General features: G+C 50.6%; 1 protein-coding gene across 3 annotated transcripts in view; it reads right to left on the bottom strand.

The window, feature by feature from the left end:
* Window positions 1-14,389, bottom strand: part of LOC120921894 (amiloride-sensitive sodium channel subunit alpha-like) — a 119,660-nt gene that overhangs the window by 25,704 nt on the left and 79,567 nt on the right. For all 3 annotated transcript variants that reach the window (XM_040334393.1, XM_040334395.1, XM_040334394.1), the window contains exons 3-6: window positions 13,353-13,620; window positions 9,285-9,475; window positions 6,925-7,031; window positions 4,584-4,747 (exon numbers count right to left, since the gene is read on the bottom strand). In XM_040334393.1, coding sequence (XP_040190327.1) covers window positions 4,584-4,747; window positions 6,925-7,031; window positions 9,285-9,475; window positions 13,353-13,620 — 730 coding nt within the window. The remainder of the gene's footprint in view (window positions 1-4,583; window positions 4,748-6,924; window positions 7,032-9,284; window positions 9,476-13,352; window positions 13,621-14,389) is intronic.

Below are 14,389 nucleotides of genomic sequence, written 5' to 3'. Positions count from 1 at the left end.
GCTCTGTGATGAGTGTTAGAGGGACGCTCTGTGATGAGTGTTAGAGGGACGCTCTGTGATGAGTGTTAGAGGGCCGCTCTGTGATGAGTGTTAGAGGGACGCTCTGTGATGAGTGTTAGAGGGCCGCTCTGTGAGGAGTGTTAGAGGGCCGCTCTGTGAGGAGTGTTAGAGGGACGCTCTGTGATGAGTGTTAGAGGGCCGCTCTGTGAGGAGTGTTAGAGGGACGCTCTGTGAGGAGTGTTAGAGGGACGCTCTGTGATGAGTGTTAGAGGGCCGCTCTGTGAGGAGTGTTAGAGGGCCGCTCTGTGAGGAGTGTTAGAGGGACGCTCTGTGATGAGTGTTAGAGGGACGCTCTGTGAGGAGTGTTAGAGGGACGCTCTGTGAGGAGTGTTAGAGGGTCGCTCTGTGAGGAGTGTTAGAGGGCCGCTCTGTGAGGAGTGTTAGAGGGCCGCTCTGTGAGGAGTGTTAGAGGGCCGCTCTGTGATGAGTGTTAGAGGGACGCTCTGTGATGAGTGTTAGAGGGCCGCTCTGTGATGAGTGTTAGAGGGCCGCTCTGTGATGAGTGTTAGAGGGCCGCTCTGTGATGAGTGTTAGAGGGCCGCTCTGTGATGAGTGTTAGAGGGCCGCTCTGTGAGGAGTGTTAGAGGGCCGCTCTGTGATGAGTGTTAGAGGGACGCTCTGTGATGAGTGTTAGAGGGCCGCTCTGTGATGAGTGTTAGAGGGCCGCTCTGTGATGAGTGTTAGAGGGCCGCTCTGTGATGAGTGTTAGAGGGACGCTCTGTGATGAGTGTTAGAGGGACGCTCTGTGAGGAGTGTTAGAGGGCCGCTCTGTGAGGAGTGTTAGAGGGCCGCTCTGTGATGGGTGTTAGAGGGACGCTCTATGATGAGTGTTAGAGGGACGCTCTGTGATGAGTGTTAGAGGGACGCTCTGTGATGAGTGTTAGAGGGCCGCTCTGTGATGAGTGTTAGAGGGACGCTCTATGATGAGTGTTAGAGGGACGCTCTGTGATGAGTGTTAGAGGGACGCTCTGTGATGAGTGTTAGAGGGCCGCTCTGTGATGAGTGTTAGAGGGCCGCTCTGTGATGAGTGTTAGAGGGACGCTCTGTGAGGAGTGTTAGAGGGACGCTCTGTGATGAGTGTTAGAGGGTCGCTCTGTGAGGAGTGTTAGAGGGCCGCTCTGTGATGAGTGTTAGAGGGCCGCTCTGTGATGAGTGTTAGAGGGCCGCTCTGTGATGAGTGTTAGAGGGCCGCTCTGTGATGAGTGTTAGAGGGTCGCTCTGTGAGGAGTGTTAGAGGGCCGCTCTGTGATGAGTGTTAGAGGGCCGCTCTGTGAGGAGTGTTAGAGGGACGCTCTGTGATGAGTGTTAGAGGGACGCTCTGTGATGAGTGTTAGAGGGCCGCTCTGTGATGAGTGTTAGAGAGCCGCTCTGTGAGGAGTGTTAGAGGGACGCTCTGTGATGAGTGTTAGAGGGACGCTCTGTGATGAGTGTTAGAGGGCCGCTCTGTGATGAGTGTTAGAGGGCCGCTCTGTGAGGAGTGTTAGAGGGCCGCTCTGTGATGAGTGTTAGAGGGACGCTCTGTGATGAGTGTTAGAGGGCCGCTCTGTGATGAGTGTTAGAGGGCCGCTCTGTGAGGAGTGTTAGAGGGCCGCTCTGTGAGGAGTGTTAGAGGGACGCTCTGTGATGAGTGTTAGAGGGACGCTCTGTGAGGAGTGTTAGAGGGACGCTCTGTGATGAGTGTTAGAGGGTCGCTCTGTGAGGAGTGTTAGAGGGCCGCTCTGTGATGAGTGTTAGAGGGCCGCTCTGTGATGAGTGTTAGAGGGACGCTCTGTGAGGAGTGTTAGAGGGACGCTCTGTGATGAGTGTTAGAGGGTCGCTCTGTGATGAGTGTTAGAGGGACGCTCTGTGAGGAGTGTTAGAGGGACGCTCTGTGATGAGTGTTAGAGGGCCGCTCTGTGATGAGTGTTAGAGGGCCGCTCTGTGATGAGTGTTAGAGGGCCGCTCTGTGATGAGTGTTAGAGGGACGCTCTGTGATGAGTGTTAGAGGGACGCTCTGTGATGAGTGTTAGAGGGACGCTCTGTGATGAGTGTTAGAGGGACGCTCTGTGAGGAGTGTTAGAGGGTCGCTCTGTGATGAGTGTTAGAGGGACGCTCTGTGATGAGTGTTAGAGGGACGCTCTGTGATGAGTGTTAGAGGGCCGCTCTGTGATGAGTGTTAGAGGGCCGCTCTGTGATGAGTGTTAGAGGGCCGCTCTGTGATGAGTGTTAGAGGGCCGCTCTGTGATGAGTGTTAGAGGGCCGCTCTGTGAGGAGTGTTAGAGGGACGCTCTGTGACGAGTGTTAGAGGGCCGCTCTGTGATAAGTGTTAGAGGGCCGCTCTGTGATGAGTGTTAGAGGGCCGCTCTGTGATGAGTGTTAGAGGGCCGCTCTGTGACGAGTGTTAGAGGGCCGCTCTGTGATGAGTGTTAGAGGGCCGCTCTGTGATGAGTGTTAGAGAGCCGCTCTGTGATGAGTGTTAGAGGGCCGCTCTGTGATGAGTGTTAGAGGGACGCTCTGTGATGAGGGTTAGAGGGCCGCTCTGTGATGAGTGTTAGAGGGCCGCTCTGTGATGAGTGTTAGAGGGACGCTCTGTGATGAGTGTTAGAGGGACGCTCTGTGATGAGTGTTAGAGGGACGCTCTGTGATGAGTGTTAGAGGGCCGCTCTGTGATGAGTGTTAGAGGGACGCTCTGTGAGGAGTGTTAGAGGGCCGCTCTGTGAGGAGTGTTAGAGGGCCGCTCTGTGAGGAGTGTTAGAGGGCCGCTCTGTGATGAGTGTTAGAGAGCCGCTCTGTGATGAGTGTTAGAGAGCCGCTCTGTGATGAGTGTTAGAGGGCCGCTCTGTGAGGAGTGTTAGAGGGCCGCTCTGTGATGAGTGTTAGAGGGCCGCTCTGTGATGAGTGTTAGAGGGCCGCTCTGTGATGAGTGTTAGAGGGCCGCTCTGTGATGAGTGTTAGAGGGCCGCTCTGTGATGAGTGTTAGAGGGCCGCTCTGTGATGAGTGTTAGAGGGCCGCTCTGTGATGAGTGTTAGAGGGCCGCTCTGTAATGAGTGTTAGAGGGCCGCTCTGTGATGAGTGTTAGAGGGCCGCTCTGTGATGAGTGTTAGAGGGCCGCTCTGTGACGAGTGTTAGAGGGCCGCTCTGTGATGAGTGTTAGAGAGCCGCTCTGTGATGAGTGTTAGAGGGACGCTCTGTGATGAGTGTTAGAGGGCCGCTCTGTGAGGAGTGTTAGAGGGCCGCTCTGTGATGAGTGTTAGAGGGACGCTCTGTGATGAGTGTTAGAGGGCCGCTCTGTGAGGAGTGTTAGAGGGCCGCTCTGTGATGAGTGTTAGAGGGCCGCTCTGTGATGAGTGTTAGAGGGACGCTCTGTGATGAGTGTTAGAGGGCCGCTCTGTGATGAGTGTTAGAGGGCCGCTCTGTGATGAGTGTTAGAGGGACGCTCTGTGATGAGTGTTAGAGGGCCGCTCTGTGAGGAGTGTTAGAGGGCCGCTCTGTGAGGAGTGTTAGAGGGACGCTCTGTGATGAGTGTTAGAGGGACGCTCTGTGATGAGTGTTAGAGGGCCGCTCTGTGATGAGTGTTAGAGGGCCGCTCTGTGATGAGTGTTAGAGGGACGCTCTGTGATGAGTGTTAGAGGGCCGCTCTGTGATGAGTGTTAGAGGGCCGCTCTGTGATGAGTGTTAGAGGGCCGCTCTGTGATGAGTGTTAGAGGGACGCTCTGTGATGAGTGTTAGAGAGCCGCTCTGTGATGAGTGTTAGAGGGACGCTCTGTGATGAGTGTTAGAGGGCCGCTCTGTGAGGAGTGTTAGAGGGACGCTCTGTGATGAGTGTTAGAGGGTCGCTCTGTGATGAGTGTTAGAGGGACGCTCTGTGATGAGTGTTAGAGGGCCGCTCTGTGATGAGTGTTAGAGGGCCGCTCTGTGATGAGTGTTAGAGGGCCGCTCTGTGATGAGTGTTAGAGAGTCGCTCTGTGATGAGTGTTAGAGGGCCGCTCTGTGATGAGTGTTAGAGGGCCGCTCTGTGATGAGTGTTAGAGGGTCGCTCTGTGATGAGTGTTAGAGGGTCGCTCTGTGATGAGTGTTAGAGGGCCGCTCTGTGATTGGACGTTGTGGGGACTCCAGATGACGGACAATCCTGAGACCTCCCTGTAACAGGACAAGTCTGATGACTCTGGTGGGCCGGGAAGGAGAAGGGAGGCCAATGGGGGACACTTCCTGGATTGGATGAAGAGGTTGTCAGTGACACCCTTGTAGCTCTCTGAGCCAATAGCATTGTATGTGGATGTGGACCGGCCCATTATTAGATGGGGGAGGGGCCATCGGCAAACCTCTGATTTCTCTTACAGACCCAACTTCACAAATCAGAACCATGGAATCCATACCCAGAATGCTGACCAGGGGTCTCCAAACTACGGCCCTCCAGCTGCTGCAGAACTACACATCCCATGAGGTTCACAGGGATGATGGGAATTGTAGTTCCTGAACAACTGGAGGGCCGGAGACCATCAAAGCTTGACAATCGCACATTGCATTCTGATTGGTTCTCTACCTTTCTCATGCCAATGGAGGTCTCCACCCCGGGCTGGATGTTAAAGCCACTGTCATCCATGAAGGGCGGCTCGTTGTGCCCATGAACCAGGACCCGCGCCCCGGCAACGGAGGACAGGAGCGGGATGTAGTCGTGCTGCTCGGTGCGCAGGACGAGCGTCAAACCTACAAAGATAAAAGATTTATTGTGCGACCAATCAGAACGTCATAAACACAAAGTCTGCAAAATACATCGTTCATGAAAGGACAACATTGTTATACGGCCTTTCCGGACCCCCCGAGGATTTGGGGGAAATACTGACGCTGCCCTTCCCCCCTGGGGGCCCGGCACACACTTCTTATTGTGCGTTTCCTTACGCATCGAAATTCGGATGAACTTTTCATAAGACCCCTTTCACACTGGAGCGGTTTCCAGGCGTCATTACTCTAAAAATAGCGCCTGCAAAGCGACCCTAAACAGCCGTCTCTCCAGTGTGGGGCCCCCGAGGATCTCTGGAGCGGTGCGCTAGCAGGACGGGAAAAAAAGTCCTGCCAGCCGCACCTTTGGAGCGGCGTGTTTACCCCTCCTCCACCCCTCTTCCACATTGAAATCAATGGGACACCGCGGCTATACCGCCAGCAAAGTGCCTCTGCAGAGGCCCCAGTGTGAAAGAGGCCTCAAGTATCCGAATTTACAAATCACAATAGTAACGAAACCAAAATAAAATTCAACAAACCAAATGATTGAAATTAAAAGGGAATTTAAAATTTGAACTGGAAACAAATAAATACAACAAGGAGAAAATGTGAAATGAGATGATAAAGATACAAAAAACCTTGCAGGGGTTCTAACACTACTCTGTCTATTCGGAGGGGACGCCATCCAGGGGTAGAAATATTCTGGTGATGTGTGGAGTTGGGCTTTACAATGGATGGCACAGGTAACCAATCAGAGAGGACGGCTCCACCTGTAAGCTACCTTTTTTGTGAATGCTCCCCCTCCCCCAATGCTCTATACAGTACAGCCAGTGGAGGATGGTCCCATACAGGACTGTGTGGGAGGAGCATCCCCCCTCCCCCATCCAAACCATACCAGGCCATATGCCCTTAACATGGAGGGGTGCTTTGGGGCAGGGGGGCTCTTTTACCACCCCAAAGCACCTCGTCTCCATGTTGATGGGGAAAAGGGCCTCTTCCCCACAACCCTGGCCAGTGGTTGTGGGGGTCTGTGAACCAAAAAAAATAAATTCTACTCGTGCTGTAGGCTCCTGCCATCTGACAGCTCCGTCGTCTGACAGTTTATAGATAACTTAAAACCGGGGTCACTCGGGCATGTCCCCAGGTGACCCCACCCCCTTGTGACCTCACTAGCCCAGCATGTCCCTTAGTTTTGTAAGATGGCGGGAGCCTTCAAGCACAAGCGGCTCTTTCTTTTTTTTGTGCCAGCGGTGCGGTGGGCGTGGTGATTGACAATGGATCTACATCGGGGACTTGTCAAAAACTTTTTTATAGTCAATGAGTAGGGGTACCATGTACTAGGTACCCCATACTCATTCATATAGGGGGGTGGGATCTGGGGGCCCCTTTGTTAAAGGGGGCTTCCAGTTCCAAAAAGTCCCCCACCGGCCAGGGTTGTGGAGAAGAGGCCCCTGTCCCCATTAACATAGGGCAAAAGGTGCTTTGGGGCGGGGGCATGTGGCCTGGTATGGTTCAGGAGGGGGAGGGGGGGGGGGCACTCGCTTGTCCTCTCCCTTTCCTGACCTGCCGGGTTGCTTGCATGGATAAGGGTCTGGTGTGGATCTTGGGGGCACCCACGCCATTTTGATTTAAATTAAATCCATACCAGACTGGAAGGGCCCGATATGTATTGGGGGGGGGGGACCCCACAACGTTTTATTTCTAAATATTTTATTGCCGGGATTTTTTTATTTTTCGCTCAGCGGGGAGCGGAGGACTCGTCTGTGAAGGACGCGGGCGGCCGCTCACTTTTTTGTGCCTATTTATTATTGTTAATAAATACGCCGACTAGCGCCAGGCGTTAAATGTTTTCTGTAGTAAAATACCGCAAGACTTCGTAAAATACTCACGCGGTATTTTAGTAGCTTTCTTTTTTTTGCCATAAAACATTTTGAAAAACTCATGGGCGGTATTTTATAGCTTTGTGAATGGAGCCCCCATCTCCACATGGACCGGTCACCCCGGGGGGGGGATGCAATTCCAGCATTGATAGTCCTCTGCAGGAAATCGCATTTATTGGAAGAAGCTGCGAGGATCACCAGGAAGGAGATCAATGAGATTTTTCCTGGAGATCCTCGCTAATCATCAGGAAAAGTCGCTCACGTTACTCTAGAAAGGGAACTGACCGTTCTTTATCCCCGGCATGGAGGAGATCCACGTGCTGCTCTCGGAATGGTTGTGGTTGAAGGTGTAGCAGTTTCCGTAGATGGGATGGTGGAAATGTGTGTAGTTTCTGCATTCAGAGAAAGAAAAAGATTAATTTCCGGGTAGAAAAGCTCATAGAATACAAAACGTTCCCTGATTCCCGGAGGGGGACTAAATCTGAGACGTACGGATCTCACAGGTGGAGGAGGGGAACATCCAAAGTAGGGAATTCATTAAGGAAAATGGAAAACTATGCCGCACCTGCAAGGTTTTCCCATTGGCCGCACCTGCAAGGTTATCCCATTGGCCGCACCTGCAAGGTTATCCCATTGGCCGCACCTGCAAGGTTATCCCATTGGCCGGACCTGCAAGGTTATCCCATTGGCCGCACATCCCATTGGCCGCTCCTGCAAGGTTATCCCATTGGCCGGACCTGCAAGGTTATCCCATTGGCCGCACATCCCATTGGCCGCTCCTGCAAGGTTATCCCATTGGCCGGACCTGCAAGGTTATCCCATTGGCCGCACATCCCATTGGCCGCTCCTGCAAGGTTATCCCATTGGCCGCACCTGCAAGGTTATCCCATTGGCCGGACCTGCAAGGTTATCCCATTGGCCGCACCTGCAAGGTTATCCCATTGGCCGCACCTGCAAGGTTATCCCATTGGCCGCACCTGCAAGGTTTTCCTATTGGCCGGACCTGCAAGGTTATCCCATTGGCCGGACCTGGAAGGTTTTCCTATTGGCCGCACCTGCAAGGTTTTCCTATTGGCCGCACCTGCAAGGTTATCCCATTGGCCGGACCTGCAAGGTTATCCCATTGGCCGGACCTGGAAGGTTTTCCTATTGGCCGCACCTGGAAGGTTATCCCATTGGCCGCACCTGGAAGGTTTTCCTATTGGCCGCACCTGCAAGGTTATCCCATTGGCCGGACCTGGAAGGTTTTCCTATTGGCCGCACCTGCAAGGTTTTCCTATTGGCCGCACCTGCAAGGTTATCCCATTGGCCGCACCTGCAAGGTTATCCCATTGGCCGCACCTGCAAGGTTATCCCATTGGCCGCTCCTGCAAGGTTATCCCATTGGCCGCACCTGCAAGGTTATCCCATTGGCCGGACCTGGAAGGTTTTCCTATTGGCCGCACCTGCAAGGTTTTCCTATTGGCCGCACCTGCACGGTTTTCCCATTGGCCGGACCTGGAAGGTTTTCCCATTGGCCGCACCTGCAAGGTTATCCCATTGGCCGCACCTGCAAGGTTATCCCATTGGCCGCACCTGCAAGGTTTTCCTATTGGCCGGACCTGCAAGGTTATCCCATTGGCCGGACCTGGAAGGTTTTCCTATTGGCCGGACCTGGAAGGTTATCCCATTGGCCGCACCTGCAAGGTTTTCCTATTGGCCGGACCTGCAAGGTTTTCCTATTGGCCGGACCTGCAAGGTTATCCCATTGGCCGGACCTGCAAGGTTTTCCTATTGGCCGGACCTGCAAGGTTATCCCATTGGCCGGACCTGGAAGGTTTTCCCATTGGCCGGACCTGCAAGGTTATCCCATTGGCCGGACCTGCAAGGTTATCCCATTGGCCGGACCTGCAAGGTTTTCCTATTGGCCGGACCTGGAAGGTTATCCCATTGGCCGCACCTGCAAGGTTTTCCCATTGGCCGCACCTGCAAGGTTTTCCTATTGGCCGGACCTGGAAGGTTTTCCTATTGGCCGGACCTGCAAGGTTTTCCTATTGGCCTTGCAATCTTATCTTCCGGTATTGATGTGGATGGGGGTGATCGGGTTCCGGAGGCCAAACCAGCCGTGGACAAGACTTGTGCTTCTATCACACCCATGGAAAGTCCAGTTCACCTCCAACCCATTCACATTGCCAGTCTCATGCCCTGATGAAGTGGGAAGTTCTCTAGAAACATGTTGGCTGCTCCTTCGATTGTCCCCCTGACCTTTACCCTTTGTTATGTAGAGACGCAGGCACGGAATGCCATTACCCTTCTCTGTGTTACCGGTTGGCTTGCCCATCTGCAAAGATACCAGACCCAATACGGACATTTTCTCCTCACACTAAAGCTGAAGTATTTCTATCACTATCAGTCCCATATTAGAGTGTGTAATGTTATCTGTTTCAGTGTGCTGCCATTAGCCCCACCCCTTACTCCGCATGGGCGGGGCTCAGTTTGGCATGGTTGCCCTGGGCACTGGATGCCCCGCCTCTTGCTCTGTATATTATGGATGTTGGCGGCTCATATCGGGCTGCGGTCGCCGGGCTCTTTAGTGGAATGCTGGGAGGCGAAGCTGCGACATTTTTAGGTGATCTGTTTTCTAATAATAATTCCGTCATACGCACCCGGTCTGCATGCAATGCTCCTCATTGAACCGACAAGCGAGGATAAAGTTTTCCAGCTGCTCAGTGGTGACATCGGCATCCTTGGGAACGCGGGCGAGGATATTTATATACTGGAAGCGATACCACTCCTGGACGGCGTCCACCCCCGAGCTGTACGTCTGGTAGAAGCAATCCCCTCCGGTCTTATTACACTGCGGGGAGGAGAAACAGAGAATCAGAATGTGCGATAATGGGGCCCCCGGGGGCCCCCAGGGACTCCCTCTCACCTTGCCACCCATAGTGAAAGGCTTTTCAGAGGGTGGTGAGAAGGTGAAGCAAGTAGCGACCCGCCGCCCCATCGCACGCGTTTCCAAGGTGACTGCGGCACCATTCCCTGAAATGGGTCGTGTTTGGCGGGGGGGGGGGGGGGATTTCATGTTTGCCTCGGATGTGAAGCAAATGATTAAAGTATAATTAATGGCAAAACCTTTTAGCATTGGATGGAGGGAGAGGGGGGAGGGAGGGGGGGAGGGATGAGACCCCCCTGTCAGTTTTCATTGCTGTCTATGTCCCCTTTAGGAAGATTCCCCTCCCCCTCTCTATTTATCCCGATTATCATTGGAAGTGAAGCTCCATTCACACACCCAGACGATTGGAATCGCGGGCAGAATGCGGGAGGCGTTTCCGATGCGATGATTTCTTAATGGCTTAAAAAGGAGGCGGAGCTTCTTCTGAGGAACGTTGCGATTTGCCACATTTGCAGCGAGGGACTCTGACATAAGGGACGCTCTGGTGTACGGAGAGGACTCTGATGTAAGGGGGAACTCTGGGGACTCTGATGTAAGGGATGCTCTGGTGTACGGAGAGGACTCTGATGTAAGGGGGAACTCTGGGGACTCTGACATAAGGGACGCTCTGGTGTACGGAGAGGACTCTGATGTAAGGGGGAACTCTGGGGACTCTGATGTAAGGGACGCTCTGGTGTACGGAGAGGACTCTGATGTAAGGGGGAACTCTGGGGACTCTGATGTAAAGGACGCTCTGGTGTACGGAGAGGACTCTGATGTAAGGGGGAACTCTGGGGACTCTGATGTAAGGGATGCTCTGTGGCCTTTGGTGTAAAGGGGGACACTGATGTAAGGGGTGCTCTGAGAACCCTGATTTACCTTAGTGTACTCACTCAGAGGCAGAAGAAGGGGGAGGGGGAGACTTAGTCCAGTCTGAATAATATGTCCGGGTCTCAGACAGTCTGAAACCCGGACGCATGATTCCAAACATGAACTGTCCGGGTGAATGCCGAATAGGTGGCAACCCTCCCCCTAACATTACCCCCTAACCCTAATATCACCCCCTAACTCCTAACCTAACAATAATAATAATAACAATAACAATAATAATAATAATAAAACAAGGATTGCCGCTCCAGCCTTTCATATCTGTTCCGGGAGCCCCGCCCTAACGGAGCCCCCAGGCGCCGCCCCCTGCACAAGCCCGAGGAAGATCGGGACGGCCGCACTCCACAGAAGGCGTCTTTATCGATATGAAGAAATAAAACTGTGGATCACCCCATATTTTGAAAACATTTAATCAAAACACAGGAAAGACAGCCAATCCTGCGAGAGCTTGAGAGGAGAGGGGGAGGGGGATGTGAATCGTGCACTTTACAGAAGCTGTGCATGTCTGCAAGGTAGTGCACAAGATATGTAAATAACCCGTCACTCAAGCAAGGACTTTGGTGGATCTCTGTGTAATGATGGGGTGTAAACACAGAGCTCCATGTCCTGTCAGGAAGAGAGGAGAGATCTGTACATAGGGACACAGATCGGTCACCTCCCCCAGTCACCCCCCTCCAGTTAGAACACTCCAAGGCTACACATTTATACAGTGGTTAACCCCTTCCCTGCCAGTCACATTTATAGCACTGATCACTGTATAAATGTGAATGGTCCCAAAAATTTGTCATAAGTGTCAGATGTGTCCGCTATAATGTCGCAGTCCCGGAAAAAAAAAAAAACGCAGATCGCCGCCATTACTAGTAAAAAATGATATATATATTTCTATCTCTCTATCTCTCTATCTCATTATTTCCCCTATTTTGTAGGCAATATAACTATTGCGCAAACCAGGTTATTGTGATTTTTTTTTTTTTACCAAAAATATGTAGAAGAAAACGTATCGGCCTAAACTAAGAAAAAAATATATATTTTTAAAAAAATTGGGATATTTATTATAGCAAATATTGTGTTTTTTTTCAAAATTGTCGCTCTATTTTTGTTTATAGCGCAAAAAATAAAACCCGCAGAGGTGATCAAATACCACCAAAAGAAAGCTCTATTTGTGGGGAAAAGGACATCAATTTTGTTTGGGAGCCACGTCGCACGACCGCGCAATTGTCAGTTAAAGCGACGCAGTGCCGGGAGCTGAAATCTCATCTGGGCAGGAAGGGGGTGTATGCGCCCGGTAGGCAAGGGGTTAAAGTCCAATCAGAAGAGAGATCTTTCTTTTGACTCGAAATGCATGGATGCGGCACAGAGACCGAGACGTTTCCTTGTCTAGAATTCCAGGGAATAGAGAATGACAAAGAGAATGAATATTGGAAGATCGAATGTAAGGTGTAGAAAATGGTGACATAAAAGTTTTATCACTTCATTACATTCGATCTTTCATGTACATTTCCCAATACCAATAAAGATTCTTCTATGGGGTGCGGCCGTCCTGGAGATTTTTCATTCCATAAATAATGATAAGTAAATAAATACATAAAATAAATGAATTGGCCCCAAAACAAAAATAAAAGTGATGAAAAAGCTGAAGAACAGCAACACATGAGATTTCTCTCTATTGGCTGATAAATAAAAAAAGCTGCCAAAGCTCAAAAATGCTTTAAAGAGGAAAAAAAACCAAAAAAACTCACTGCAAGAAAAAGGCATAATGAGCTAGTATGCAAATCTGTACATTCTGTCCGGAGTTCCTCCTGAAGATGAGCAGTGCAGCTTCTGGAATGTGGGGGGGCCGGGTACCCCATGAGATCCAATGCATGGCTTCCTCTGTCTGCTGATCTTAAAGGATCGTCTTATTTTCTAAATCGGTTCCTGTAATCTCGTGCATTGGGGGTTCACTTACTTTTTCCTTCCATTTCCCTTCTAAATGGTTTTTTCTTTGTCTGAATTTCTCACTTCCTGTTTCTCCTCAGTAAGCTTTCCACCATCATCTGAGCGGTGGAAAGTCATTTAGAACAGCTTACTGAGGAGGAACAGGAAGTGAGAAATTCAGACAAAGAAAAAAAACCTTTAGAAGGGAAATGGAAGGAAAAAGTAAGTGAACCCCCAATGCACGAGATTAAAGGAACCGATTTAGAAAATAAAAAAATGAACCTTTATATCCCCTTTAAGAGGTTTGGTGATGTCACTTCTGTGCTGCTCACTCTTCTCATAGTTACATAGTTACATAGTTATATAGTTACATAGTTATATAGTTACATAGTTATATAGTTACATAGTTATATAGTTACATAGTTATATAGTTACATAGTTATATAGTTACATAGTTAGTCAGGTTGAAAAAAGACACAAGTCCATCCAGTTCAACCACAAAAAATAATAATATCGTACAATCCCATATACACAATTCTATACCCACAGCTGATCCAGAGGAAGGTGAAAAAAACCCCAGCAGAGCTTGAGATCCAATGTGCTACAGCAGGGGAAAATTCCTTCCTGATCCCCCGAGAGGCGATCGGATTTTCCCCGGGTCTCTACATTCAGGAAAGACTCCGGACCTTTCTTATAGAAATCTTCTGATCTGATCCGCCTCTGGAGGGAGTCTGTTCCACATTCACTCCTCTTACTGTGAAGAATCCTTTCCGTATTTGGAGATGAAATCTCTTTTCCTCTAGACGTAAAGAGCGCCCCCTTGCTGGAGGCACCGACATAAGAAAACCAAAGCTCTGCCTCTACCAAGATGGCCGCCCCACACAGAGAACATGGTAAGTCAGTAATGGGGATAGACCGTTTTATCTCAGCTTTCCTCCTTACATTTCATTATTTTATCAGTGACTATTATTGATTATTGATGTACAAAGTCACTTACCAGTTTGAAGCCGATGTTCCAGTTCTGACGGTTGACTGGCATGGTGTCCCCCTCAGGCCCGGAATCTACACTTCGTGGCGCCCTGTGGGAACGTTCCTCAGCTGGGATCTTCTCCAGAGGGAATGGAAGCGGATCCTTGGCTTCCCGCCTCCTCCGGTTTGTGGGAACGCGGCCTTGGACCCCGGTGACATTGTACTGATAGAGGCTGAAGAGGAGCTGCTGGGTGTCTCTGTCCAGCTGGTCCAAGTCACTCAGGATAGAATGGTACCTGGGGGGAGGGGGGGGCGAGAGATCGAAGTCAGGAAGATCGCCGGGAATCTTTATTGGAGATTATAAGAAGAAAGCAACAAATTCAATCAGAAAATCAAATACTAAAGTCATTTGAATATTTTATAAAGCCGTTTCCAATAGTGGGACTCCAGACACAAAGTCACATGACAAGACACGACACATGACAAGACACATGACACGACACATGACAAGACACATGACACGACACATGACAAGACACGTGACAAGACACAAGACAAGACACAAGACACATGACAAGACACAAGACACATGACACGACACATGACAAGACACATGACACAAGACACATGACAAGACACAAGACACATGACAAGACACAAGACACATGACACGACACATGACAAGACACAAGACAAGACACAAGACACATGACAAGACACATGACAAGACACATGACACGACACATGACACGACACATGACACGACACAAGACAAGACACGTGACAAGACACATGACAAGACACATGACAAGACACAAGACACGACACATGACACGACACAAGACAAGACACAAGACACATGACAAGACACATGACAAGACACATGACACGACACAAGACATGACACAAGACAAGACACAAGACACATGACACAAGACACGACACATGACAAGACACACGACACATGACACATGACAAGACACATGACAAGACAAGACACAAGACAAGACAAGACACATGACACGACACATGACACGACACATGACACATGACACAAGACACATG

Source organism: Rana temporaria (genome assembly GCF_905171775.1).
Source record: "Rana temporaria chromosome 8 unlocalized genomic scaffold, aRanTem1.1 chr8y, whole genome shotgun sequence".
In the NCBI taxonomy this organism is placed as follows: Eukaryota; Metazoa; Chordata; class Amphibia; order Anura; family Ranidae; genus Rana; species Rana temporaria.
This window is presented reverse-complemented; position numbering and strand designations above follow the sequence as displayed.